This window comes from Capsicum annuum, chromosome 4 (assembly GCF_002878395.1).
Source record: "Capsicum annuum cultivar UCD-10X-F1 chromosome 4, UCD10Xv1.1, whole genome shotgun sequence".
NCBI lineage: Eukaryota > Viridiplantae > Streptophyta > Magnoliopsida > Solanales > Solanaceae > Capsicum > Capsicum annuum.
This window is the reverse complement of record NC_061114.1, coordinates 228,831,836-228,845,561: the sequence shown is the minus strand read 5'-3', so window position 1 is coordinate 228,845,561 and position 13,726 is coordinate 228,831,836. Positions and strand designations below refer to the sequence as shown.

At 34.7% G+C, this 13,726-nt stretch overlaps 2 protein-coding genes across 2 annotated transcripts; both read left to right on the top strand.

Annotated features, from left to right (window-relative positions):
• The first annotated feature begins 3,064 nt into the window (after positions 1-3,064).
• Positions 3,065-9,066, top strand: LOC107866890. Its single transcript, XM_016712901.2, has 8 exons — positions 3,065-3,274; positions 3,416-3,558; positions 6,265-6,337; positions 6,943-7,025; positions 7,759-7,797; positions 8,266-8,336; positions 8,404-8,518; positions 8,593-9,066. The coding sequence occupies exons 1-8, from the start codon at positions 3,223-3,225 to the stop codon at positions 8,659-8,661; spliced, it is 645 nt and encodes a 214-aa protein (XP_016568387.2). The 5' UTR covers positions 3,065-3,222; the 3' UTR covers positions 8,662-9,066.
• Positions 9,067-10,855: 1,789 nt separating this feature from the next.
• LOC107866889 (mRNA-capping enzyme-like) lies at positions 10,856-13,392 on the top strand. The gene is given in 2 exon segments (XM_016712900.2): positions 10,856-12,163; positions 12,166-13,392. Coding segments are annotated over 2 exon segments (2,007 nt in total). The 5' UTR covers positions 10,856-11,166; the 3' UTR covers positions 13,176-13,392.
• Positions 13,393-13,726: the final 334 nt, after the last annotated feature.

The window sequence follows — 13,726 nt, the reverse complement described above, 5'->3', positions numbered from 1 at the left end:
CTGTATTTCCTTCATCTAACATATGACTGCATGTTCAGATTCTCTATTAAGAAATTCCACGGCCACGGGTGATGCTTCAGTGATCTATCTTTCAGAAAACTCTCTCATTTGATTCATACTCTCTGTGACTTTTGACTCTAACTTTCTCTAGCATAGCGATGATTGATTTGAACCTAACATTCAAAATCCAACTATTGAATATCTCATGTATATCGTTCTTAACCGCATCACACTTGCTATTTCTTTGAAAATATCCCGGCACCATGCCCGTTTTGTGCTTTAACAAATCTTCCACAGTGCCTTCTCCTAACATAATTCATCAAGTTTTTCTTGTAAATAGACTTCAAATAATTCCCTAGCAACCCATCGAACTTTCTTTATTCTTTTTTCACCCCTCCGCTCCTTCCTCCAGTTGTTCCATATATGTCTAGCATACCATCTATGTTCATCCTTTGACATTATTTCGACAAGTGCTGGATGAAGATCCTATTAAACAAAAATCATATGAAAGTGTTAAATAACAATTGCTACAACAAACCTTTTGCATATCAGACATCATTATCATTCCTTCACCTTCAGTTAGTGTCAGCTTCAAATTATGTTTGATGTTGTCACGGCCTAAACGGTCATGATTGACATCCACCTAACCTATGATGGGAGAACCATGCTAAACTCATCCATCACTAACTCAAGTATCGCTTTCACATTCATTATAATTTAATCTCATCTCAAACACATTCCCAAAGGCCTTTATTCAATTAAGTAAAATGTCAAACCAAAATAAACATCCATAAGCTAATAAGTGTAGAAATCTCTATTTATTATATCTCTGGGAGTTGAAGTCACCGTACAAGAACATCTGAGAGAAATTAAGTCTTAAAACTAAATAATTATTTAAAATAAGAACGTAGATAAAAAAAATTTTGTCCCAAAACAAGGGACATGAATGCTGATAAGAAGATTCAAAGTCTTCCCATTCATGGTGCTCACCCTTGAAACTGCTAGCTAATGTCAAGGTCTTGTATCAAACGCCCGAAAATCAACAAAAAGAAAAGTACAGGTAGCATCAGTACTTCAATAAGTACGGTAGGCATCATAGGTCAACTCAATCTGACACCATACAAATAGGTAAATCAAATAGATGCAAAGATCATCACATAACTTATAATCGAAGACAAATACACAATTATGGAACTTCACCTAAGAGAGAATACAAACTCATATTCGTACATGTTTGTATTTAGTCAAATTTGGCAATAAGTTGCATCACCACATAAGATTATGACTGAACATTCGATGCACGCAAATGAATATACGTATACAAGATGTGCATCTTCTCTTTCTCTTCTCAATCTCATCAACATCATCAACAATCTCAATATCATCATGATTTCCATAATATCCTCATCAGCATTTTAACAATATCATTGAATATGAATATGTAATGCAAGTCAATAATTATAAGTAGTGCTCAAAAGGGATCATAAATCCTTAATTCACATATAAGCACAGAGTCAAGCAAGTCTAACTGCTATAATAAACCATAACCTACCTCGGTTCCTTACTCAAAATCACCTCCAGGCCACAAGCTTGCCTTTTTTCTTTCCTTTCAACTTGTTCTTAATCTAAAACAACAAGACGACACACTTATTTTAATCCATCCATCCCTCTTAACCATTAGGGGTTCAAAATCAACAACTTTAACCAGGAGTTTCTCTTAATTCATTAATTTAAGATTTTCCTACCTTCAAACCTCATGAACTCTACTTCATTTAGCACGAATAACTAAAATTTTACTTTCGTTAGTGTTTTCTAACACTCTAGAATCATTATCTATTGATTTTATACTCATTTTCATGATTTTACACCAATTTCATGTATTAGGGTTAAATCCTAAATTTTCCCATGAGAAATTTTCTAATGATTTTCAGTAATTTCAAGTTTAGAATGTAATAAACTTAACTTCAAAAAATGAAAACTTCCACATTCTAGAAAATTACCTTCCTCAACGCTCTCTCATGTTTTAAAAAAGTGAGGAATGAAAAATATTTTTAAAATTTTTAAATTATCAAAGTACTATGCATTACCTCCGTAGTGGTTATAATACCAATGCAGCGGTTCACGACTAAATATTAGCTACCGCAACGACGATAACTTTTTCTGCTGCAACAATTCTTTTTTTTTACTGCAGCAGTCCGAGACAGAATATGGGGACCTCTATTTAGTTATGCCTATTTAACAACATAATCTTCAAAATGTAACACTAACCCCTCCATGGTATACCCTATAACCGGTGTTTTACAACTCCATTTTAGGTGTCAAAAATTTCTATAACTTTTTAAATTTGTTATCTACCTAAAAATCAATTCACATTTCACCACCATAGATATGCACATTAGTGCTAAATTTCTTTATGTTAGATTTTATGTTAGATGATGTGCTATAGAAATATAGCACTTTCGACTATTAACACTATGAAAATATGCAAGTTTCTTAGATATGATGTACTTTGGGTATGTTTTGCAGGAAACTACGTTTTGGAGGCTAACTATCGATATTCTTTTTCAATTTTGAGTTTGTCGAAATATATAATATATTCAAAAAATATATATATTTTTTCCTTGTAAAGATACGTCATTAGCTCCTAATACATTGTTTTCGATTTTGATTATGTCGAGATACATAATATGATGAGTTAAAGGTGTATTTATGATATTTTTCCTATTAAAAGCTTTGATTAATTAATTAATTATAAAAATGTTATGTATTATCATCCAAATTTAGTATAATTTGATACTTTTAAGTTCAATTCCGGTAAAGTAAATATGAGATCAATAATCATAATTTATTTGATTTCAAATTAATAATTTTTATGTAACGTCTCAATTATATCAAATTATCCGCACCTATATTACCAGCATGGGTTATGGCGCAGCGGATGAGAGGTCGAGGGTCGATCTGGGCATTGTAAAAACTCTATTGGAGCGCTACCCTGAATGGGACCCTACCCGATGTGAATTCGGATTAGTCGGGCTCTGATGCGGGTACCGAACACCGGATAGAAAAAAAAAAAAAAAAACCCAAAAAAAAAGTCTTAAATACTTGTTGTATTTTGACAATTTCACCCTTTGAGCTTTAAGACATACCAGTGGCTTGCAATGGAACAAATTGGATAGAGCCTTTCACTCCTTTCAATTTCAAAGCAAAGTTGGAGAAATAGCTATGGAGAGTGCTCTTCTCTCAGCTTCCCACTTCACTACTACTACTCTGCTCAGTTAAGCAAATTCTGTAAAAGCAATCTTTGTTAAGTGTGTGGTTTGACTTGTACGTACCGACTAATTGCACGGGATACCTGACACCTACCACCGTGTGTGGTTTGTATTTCAAACTAATATTTTGTTTTGTACGTTATTAGAATCAGAAAGAGAAGTAGCTGGTGGGCGAGTGGCTGTGACGAAATTACAGAGCTCATTTTATGGTAAAGAGATCAATAGTCATGCTCTTTTCATCAGAAACTTCAGTGCTGTCAAGAGAATCCATCTCACTGTCACCTCTGTGGTTAGTTAATTCGTATTTACTTATCATATTTTAATTTTCGAGAGTCAAATTGCATGATCTTTGACCAAATATGAGAAAGATTGCAACTTACTATACTTCTCGTCTATGGTTAGTTAATTCATATTCCATCCCTTCACTTTTATTTGTCATATTTTACTTTTTGAGAGTCAAATTGCATCATCTTTGACCAAATATGAGAAAATTGCAATTTACTATGTTTCTCTGTAGTTTTTAAATATCCAAATTTTAGATTTTAAATATTCATTTAGTCCAGTTGAATTTAGCTCAAAAAATTAGTCAAATTGAGTCTAGCGAAGTGAAACATGACAAGTAAAAGTGAACAGAGAGAGTATTCTCTACTTTTCCCTTTGAAATTTGGATTCTTCATGAGAATTGTTACTAGTAGTACCTCAATTGTGGGATTTCACTGAGTTTATTAGTATTGTTGTTGTCAAACTTCTCTATAACGCTGTTATTTGTTTGAATTGGCTTCTAGAGTGAGATGCCATTACGAAGAACATGTAATATAACATAATATTTTTTTTATTTTTGAAAAAAACTCAAAAATACCCCTGAACTATCTGAAATAGCTCAAAAATATTCCTCGTTAGATTTTTGACTCAAAAATACCCCTCCGTTAAATATTTGGCTCAAAAATACCCCTCCCTCTAACGGACTTTGGAAAAGGATCAAAAATACCCTTAAACTATCTGAAATAGCTCAAAAATACCTCTTTGTTAAATATTTGGCTCAAAAATACCCCTCCCCTTAACGAAATTCCACCAAGCATGCCACCTAGATAAAAAAAACTACGTGACTATGCCATATTACCATCCAAAATGTAAAATGTTAGTATTTTTTAATTATATGACATTTCTTTCTTCTTTATTTTTATTTTTATTTAAAAACGTCAGTGAAACAGACAATACTTACAAGGCTTTTTCATTTTTAAACAAAATAGAGAAATGGTGTTTACATAATATTTTTTTAAAAAAAATTTATTAAATGTAACATCGCATTATCAAATTCCTTTGATCATCTAAAAACAAGTTTTTTCCTGTTAATAGGTTTAAAAGTGTGAAACCCAACAAAAGAGTCTTATTAAACTGATAAACTCATTAATTATTAAGCCATTATAAAAGTTAAAATTAAGATTTACTCATAAAAATAATAAATTTCAAACTAAACTTCAAATTAGTTACTCAAAAGATGTGTTTGGCTTCGCTAGCTTTTACTCAAAATGCTTATGTTAAAATGATTTAATAAATCCCTCCTCTAATCTAAAATTAATGAATCTTTGAATGTGACACACATCTTCAAGAAGTTAATAAATGACATAATTAAAGAATAATTTATCAATATTAAGTATCATTTTACTTCTTTTCGAACTTGTTCTAAAAATAATAAGATTATTCATCAAAACTGAATTTAGAAAAATGAATTCATTTCGAATGATTAAACAAGTGATAAAAGGAATTCATTTATTTTGAAAAAGAATTTGCATGTAGTAAATTCAACTCAATTATTAGTACATCAACATTTGCTAGCTTAAAAGTTAAAATTCTAGCTCCTCCTCCGAGTCAACATCAGATCAAGATCAAGCTGTCCCTCATCCCAAACAACAATAACAAGATGAAATTTAGAACTTTCAAAACACTAATAAAAAGGTGAAATCTAGAACTTTTAAAACACTAATGAAGTAATTAGCAAAAGATTGGTTTTTTGGTTTTTCCGTTTCACTGCTTTGCAAAAAAATAAAAATAAAAATAAAAATAAAGAAGAAAGGAATGTCATATAATTAAAAAATACTAACATTTTAAATGTGAATGGTAATGTGGCATAGTCGCGTGGTTTTTTTTAATCTAGGTGGCATGCTTGGTGGAATTTCATTAAAGGGAGGGGTATTTTTGAGCCAAATATTTAACAGAGGGGTAATTTTTCAGTCATTTCAGATAGTTCAGGGATATTTTTGATCCTTTTCCGAATTCCTTTAGAAGGAGGGGTATTTTTGAGCCAAATATTTAACGGAGGGTATTTTTGAGCCAAAAATCTAACGAGGGACATTTTTGATCTATTTCAGAAAGTTCAGGCTATTTTTGAACCTTTTTCTTTTTTTTCTTACTTGCACCGAGTGTCCGAGACTCTTCGAGTCCCGACTAATCCCGGTGGTGCACAGGCCCTCGGCAAGGAGTTTCCCGCAAGTGCACCACGGATAATTCAAGATTTCACCCAGTCCGATAGCCCTCAGAAATTGTTTGCACCCAGTGGGTATCGAACTTGAGATGTTGTAAGGGAGCACCCCAAAGCTCAAGCCAATTACCACCAGGCCAACCCCTGAGGGTTATGTAATATAACATAATATGAAAGTCGGTTCAAAGAAAACTCTGGACATTATAGTGAAACGTTGTTATAAAGAGGTCGTACTGTATCTAATATAGTTGCCTTGAAATTTGGGCTAATGGATCATGGTTTGGCAGATGCAGTTTGTTGTTGTTGTAGTCAACCCTCTCTCTAACGGCGTTGTTTGTTTGGATATTTTTTGGCTTCTATAGTGAGATGCCATTATAAAGAACATGTAATATAACATAATATGAAAGTCGGTTCAAAGGAAACTCGAACATTACAATGAAATGTTGTTATAAAGAGGTCTTATTGTATCTAACTATAATTGCCTTGAAATTTGGGCTAATGATCATGGTTTGGCAGATGCGGAGGAAACTTGTAAAGAAGGAGACTATTGTTCCTGACCCCGATTACCGAATTCCAATTGTTCTTCTAGGTGCATTCTACTAATCTCTCTTTCCTGAGAAGTCACATTAAGAAATTTATAGTTAAAATTGAACACCTTTGGTTGTGTTTTACACCTTGTTTGGATATTTACATGGTGTATTGTTAGTTTGATACTACAAATACAATGTGTGCTTTTATTGTTACTTAAATTTGATTATATCGTATTACTAAATCCATTGTTACATAACAATGAGAAGTTTCATATAATGTAACGACTTGTTTGGTGTGATCGCTTAGAATTTCCTTGTTTTTTTTATTTAGTAATCATATTTTACCTTTTGCCCTATATAACTCAATCTCATAGTGCTTTTCTTTCATAATATTATAAGCTTATTCTTCCAATTGTTGTTGCGTGGTATATGAAGTTACGGTATACAGTATAATCTGTCCAAATGCTGTATTCATCAAAACAATACAGCCTAGAGCAGTACGTTACCGCACAATACATTGTGAAACGCTATGTAACAACCATCCAAACAAGCTGATTATTTGTGAAGAATTTCTCTCCGTACCTGCCCGCTATCATTTATGTTAAGTTATACATCTTTTTCTCTAGTGTTTTTTTTCTAATTTCTTACATTTTGGCATGAACAGGGCTATCTGGTGGTTTATTTTATGCGGAAAATCTACCAGCAGCTGTTCCTATTGGTCTTCTTGGATTACTCCTGTTATTCCAGGTACCCCGTCCTTTTTCACAAATGAGATGGACAGCAAAACCGTAATTGTCTTATTTAGAATGCTATTGTGTGTTACTACTGTTTTAAGCGGTTTCGTCATGGATGACAACAAAATTTCCTGTCATGTACTGGGCACCTGTGCTGTGGAGATCATTGACACTAGGCTTTCCTATACTTGATGCGCATTTACATGTTTAAAGTTTGTGGCTTTCACAAACAAAAAATTTGTTGGGTGGGAATTCAATGATGCTGAACTTTTTCTAGCCTTGTGTGGTGCATGAGTTGTACGTAGAGAAGATTAGTAGAAAAGATTTTTGCTTATATTGCCTTGAGAAACTTGCTAAAGTACGTCAGAGAACAACCTAGAGATTCTAGGTTCGAATTCCAACAACACACCTGCTGTGAGACCATCAACTCTAAATTGGTGGATTACTTTGGCAACTCATGCTTCTGAGTTGAACAGACTGCTCGATGGATTAGTCAAGGAGCACATAACTCAAGAATGACCAACAACCCCAATTATAAAGAAGTAAAAGCACTTCAGAATCTTCTGTGAAGAGTTGAACCCATGACCTCTAAGTTATGATGGGAAGCTTCTTCAATTTCGCGGAATCTAATAATGGCTCATCTGTTCATTCTATTTATCATCTTAGTTACCTTAACCTCATTCATGATGCAGCATCTATCGAGCTGGCCTTCCTCATTATTGATTCTCGTTGGTTTTCCCTTGCAGACAACAAGAGTGAGATTTGTCTTTGATGATGAAGCTCTGGTATGTTTTCGTGGTCCTTCAGTAAATATGCACTGTTTAGTAATACATGCTCAGATAAAGAGACGATAAACAGACAAAAAAAGTAGATATTAAAAGAAAAATAGATAAAATAATTCCCTCCTATGTATTCTTTCTTAACTCTAATTTAATTCCGTTGGGAGTGGTAACAGAAAACAATGTGTTTATGTAATAGGGATTACAATTACAATGACCTCGTATCATATTTTCTACCGTTGTGATAAGCAAATTGGTGTCCCAAAATTGACTTGATGTGTCCTTGAATTTTAGAAGGCTCTTTGATTTGACTAATTACCATACATAGGTCTCATGGCTAATATGGTAGTGAAACACAACTTTGTATGACATGCGGTTACATCCTTATTTGTATGAATCTAATGCAAGCAATTTATATATTGTTATGTAGAATATTATTTGTTCTTTTTAATTGCTATATTAACTTGATTACAGGAGGTGAAAGTTGGGGAGCAGCTCGAGGAGTCGGGTGAAAATGTTTTTGTGGGTGGAAAGAACCGCTGGAAGTAAGTAGAAGACAATCTTTGCTATACGTCAGTTTGGCCAAATAGCTGATTCAAATGATGTGAACAGATATTCGTCATTTCTGAACTGGGAACTATGGTGGCCAACTTTTCCAATTTTGGTTTATTTTAAGGAGAATCAGACAAAACCCGAGGGACAAGTGCACTTTTTCCCAGTAATTTTTGTAAGTGCTTTTAATCTTACCATGTGTATCACTTGTGAGTTGTGCGGTTTAATCTGATTAAATTTCAAAAATAGAACGGGAAGCAACTGTATGATGTTATGGTGGAGAGATGTGGCCCTTCAAAAACTAGCGGACCAAAGTAGTGCGTGCAGCACGAGCTTCAGGACGAAGATGAACCAGGCAAGCCATAAGATCAGATTTAGTAACAAAGGTATGAAGCTAAAGGGTTAAGGAACTGGTCCATTCAGTTACAAAATGTTCCATTCAGTTACAAAATGTACTTCAATGTAATGACCTAACATATATTCGCTTTCCTGTTTCTAGCATCTTAAAGTCAGTCATAAAAGATAAAATGATGCTCGCTTTGAGTTTTTCTGTCACAAGTACATGTATTATCATCATTACTAGAGGTGGAGTCTGGTACACTCCAGACCGCACTTTGTGTGATACACACGGTATGTTTCTGTAACTTTATGAAAGGCGGTAACTGGATATATTACAAACTTTCAGTGTTCATACATGAGATGTGCAACACAAATTGTACCTTATATTTTCTTACATTTTACAGTTCTACATGTGGTTTGGGTATCTTTCTCTTGAAATGTGTAAGTTCTCCCACACGTTGATTTTTGCTGCCTAATTAAAGGTTTGCCAGTGGTAAACCCAGAAATTATCATAAATTGCTTACGATATGTTAGAAAAAACTTTATTAATAATGTTTCTTTCATTACTCGAAAATGTTATGTCCCCCTCTATGTAATGCTACATTTTCACAAGGGAGAATACATGCATATTCGCTCCCTTATAGTCAGTGGTGGAGTCGGGATTTTCAGGGGATTCATAAGTGAATATACGAACCAACTGAAGGGGGCTCACATCTACTATGTATACATAAAAAATATTGTTAATCATATATGTATAGCATAGTTTTTCGCCAAAGGAGATTTGGATGAACCCCTATCCCAAGGGTAGCTCCGCCCCTGCCTATAGTCAGCACGGAAAAGTCATTTACATACTGGTACTTTATGGGGTACATAATATTGCAATGTGAAGCATAATACCACTTTCATGGTGCCAACGTATTGGATTGTTAGCCTATTCTTCATTGGATCGAGTTTAAAATGAACATATTGGGAATAATTATGAAAAGATTGTGTGCTTAGAATTTTTATAGTCAGATTGTTTTAATTTCGCTTTCAAAGTTTAAATTCACTTCACTTGTGTTATGTCTGCCGTCTGCGGACATATGTATCAATCATAATTAGTTGCATTAGCAATCGGTTCGTTCGGTTCGATTTTATATATTATCGGTTTAGTTTATTAGTTTTTTATTTTTTAAATATGCTAAACCAATAACTAAACCAATAATAAATTTTTTTTATTGGTTTTCAGTTTATCGTTTATTAGTCCTTAACGGTTCGATTTTCGATTTAACCGATTAGAAAATACTCATAAAATAAAAATAAAAATAAAAATAGTAGTAACTAACATAAAAAAAATCGAATCTTAGTTGCAACCAAAAATCCTACGTGATGTGTTTTAATTTACAAGAATCTTCAAGTTTGAACTAAATGTTGTCAGGAAAAATAAGAATTTGTATAATTGAAATAATAAATTTGTTAATCGGTAGAAATTAAAGAGAAATTAAGAGAAATATATAATAAGTCATATATATATTCTTATTGGGTTATCGGTTTATCCAATAACCCAATAAGAAAAATCGAATCGAACCAATAATCCAATATTTTTTTTTATAAAATCATTAAAAAGTCGTTAATCCAATAACTCAATAACAATAAATCAATAACATTTATCGATTTAGTTTATCGATCGATTCGATTTTTACATAAACTACGTCATCAGCAATCAATACCAACAAATACATAATTTCGGAATGCATATGTTACAAGAACTACCTTACCTCCCCGGTGCGGCTCTTTTTTTTCTTAGCTAATCCCTCTCCTCGGTATTTTGGATTAAAAAGGATAAATAAGTTGTCGAATTAAGTAGGAGTCCTTCAAGGTTTTTAAATTACGTGGAGGGACAAATTTTTTTTAAGTTTCTTTTTTTAAGTTTTTTCGTTCGAACAACTTGTCCCAGTTATAGAAAAACTTTGATAGTTGTTCGACAACTAGGCACAGTTGTACTAGGCGTAGTTGTTCGATAACTAATAGAAGTTGTTCAATAACTGCGTGAAGTTGTTCAGACAATTTGTCCCACAACTATCCCAGTTATTTAAGGGACTTAATTTTTTTTAGGAACAAGTTTGTGGGGCCACTTATCCTTTTTTTTTTTTAAATTGGAAACTTGCCAGGCCCTCTCCTGCTCCTATATTACCCGATCACATGTGGCTTTCTTTCCACCATCTCTCTACTTCCAATTCCTCGCAATCAGGTACTCTATGGATTGAACCATCAATAAACTCTGTTGATCTCTCTCGCTCTAACAACTGCCGTACCTTATTTCTCTCTATCTACGATTTTCCAAGTTTGAAATCATTAAAAAAAAGGGAAAAAAATTCTAGTTAGTTGTAGGGTTTTTTCCAGTTCCGCTGTACGGTGAAGCGTGAATTTACTAGTTATCCGTCCGCTCCAAGAACTATAAATTGGTTACAGGCACCTTGACATATGCTTAGTATTGAAACTTGAATGATCAGCATGGATCTGAATGCCTTGCCAATACAGCCAGAGGATGACGATGAGCTTTTTGGACGCCAATTAGAAGATCAAGAACGTAGTATTATATTACATAGTGACGAGCGTGCAGATTATTATGTCAAAAGTGCTGTAGAGATTTCACGTGGCGAGCGGGAGGAAAGGATTCAAAGACTTAAAAGACAACATCCAGCATATCCATGTCAACCACGAATGCGGGATGAGATCTTTCAGACAAAGAGACAGAAGCCTAGCAGCAGACTTCCTCCAGGTTGGTTGGATTGTCCTGCATTTGGACAGGAGATAGGTTGTATTATTCCTTCAAAGGTTCCACTGGATGAAACTTTCAACGATTGTGTTCTTCCGGGCAAACGATACTCGTTTAGGCAAGTCCTCCACCAACAGAGAGTTTTAGGAAGAAAACTTGGTATGGTGATTGATCTCACCAATACAACTCGATACTATTCATTGTCAGATTGGAGGAAAGAAGGCATCAAGCATGTAAAGATTCAATGCAGAGGCCATGGTGCTGTACCTGACAATGAGTCGGTAAATTTATTTGTCTATGAGGTTTCACAATTTCTTGCCCGTCAGAAACACGCAAAGAAGCATATCCTTCTCCATTGCACACATGGGCATAATCGCACTGGGTTTATGATCGTTCATTATCTTATGCGTACGCTGTCGATATCTGTCAGCCAGGCAATTAAAATTTTTTCTGATGCTCGTCCTCCTGGGATCTATAAGCCCGACTATATTGATGCCTTATATGCCTTGTATCATGAGAAAAAACCTGAAATGGTTGTTTGTCCTCCAACACCTGAGTGGAAAAGATCTTCTGAGCTTGATTTGAATGGCAATGACGATGAGGCTTCTTTGATTGACAATCGTGAAGCACAAGTAGTAATGTCAAATGATGACGTTTTGGGAGATGCAATCCCACAAGATCAGCAAAATTGTTTACGACAGTTGTGTTATCAAGCACTGAAAATGACAGAGGCCCGCAATTTCCCGGCTCACATCCAGTCTCTCTTGACAGGGACAACTTGCAGTTATTAAGGCAGCGTTACTACTATGCCACATGGAAGGCTGATGGGACACGGTATATGATGCTGATCACGATGGATGGTTGTTTCTTAGTTGATAGGCATTTAGACTTCCGGAGGGTTCAGATGAGATTTCCGTGCAGACACACTAATAGTGAAGGTTTAGCCGAAAAGACCCACCATTTCACTTTACTTGATGGAGAGATGGTAATTGATACTTTGCCTGACACACACAAGCAGGAAAGGAGATACCTAATTTATGATATGATGGCCCTGAACCATGTGTCTGTCATTGAGCGGCCCTTTTATGAACGGTGGAGAATGATCAACAAACAAGTGATTGGGCCAAGGAATTATGAACGTCAACATATATACCAGAGTAGAAACCCTTACTATAGCTATGAGTTGGAGCCTTTCAGGGTGAGGAGGAAGGAATTTCATCTGCTCTCTACCGTCACAAAGCTTCTCAAAGAATTTATCCCAAAGCTTTCACATGAAGCTGATGGTCTTATTTTTCAGGGTTGGGATGATCCTTATGTTCCTCGCACGCACGAGGGTCTCTTGAAGTGGAAATGCCCTGAAATGAACTCGGTTGACTTCCTGTTTGAGGTGGTCCAGGAGGATCGTGGGTTGCTTTATCTACACAAACGAGGGAAGAAGAAACCAATGGACGGGAATAGAGTTGTTTTCCCAGACGGTTCTGATCCGTCAGATTACTCTGGTAAAATAATAGAGTGCTCTTTTGATGCCATTAACGAAACATGGGTGTGGATGAGGACCAGAGTCGATAAAGGAACTCCGAATGATTACAACACGTACAGAAAGGTGATGAGAAGTATTACTGACAACATCACCGAACAAGTGTTGTTGAATGAGATCGCTGAGATTATTGAACTACCAATGTATGCGGTTAGGATACAGAGTGCAGATACCCAAGCTCATGTACGACGCAGATGAATGAATCGGTGGAAGCTAGTGATCGATTGGATCATGTATATCAATACAAGGGTATTTACGAGCATCCTTAGTACCTAAGAAGGTGTTATAAGAAGGTGGTCATGTATATTAGTTGTGTTAGTTTTCTTTCTTTAATTTTTTTTTTCTTGGTTACTGTTAAGTTGTCCAAGGTAGGTTTTCTTCCATAGTAGTGAAACGTCAAGCTCTATGTTATCTATTTCCCTGTGAATATAAGTTTATTCTACTACTAAAAAGAAAAAAAATCCTCCCAATTCATCGTTAATGAGCTAAAGTAATTGATAGAATAGTTAAGTTGATTGGACCTTACATCAAACTTAAAAACAATGCAACAAAATTGTGGATAGTGTAGCAAGTTATCCATTGAGACCTCCAGCTCACTGGCCACAAATGAACTAGCTAGGCCGTATCCTACTAATGAGAGACATTAGGCTGATTTAAGTAAATATCCATATACATTTTATTCTTATTTTAAAAAAAATATGAGAGTTAATTATCTTGTGAATAACATTAAACTCAGAGTTAAATATTTG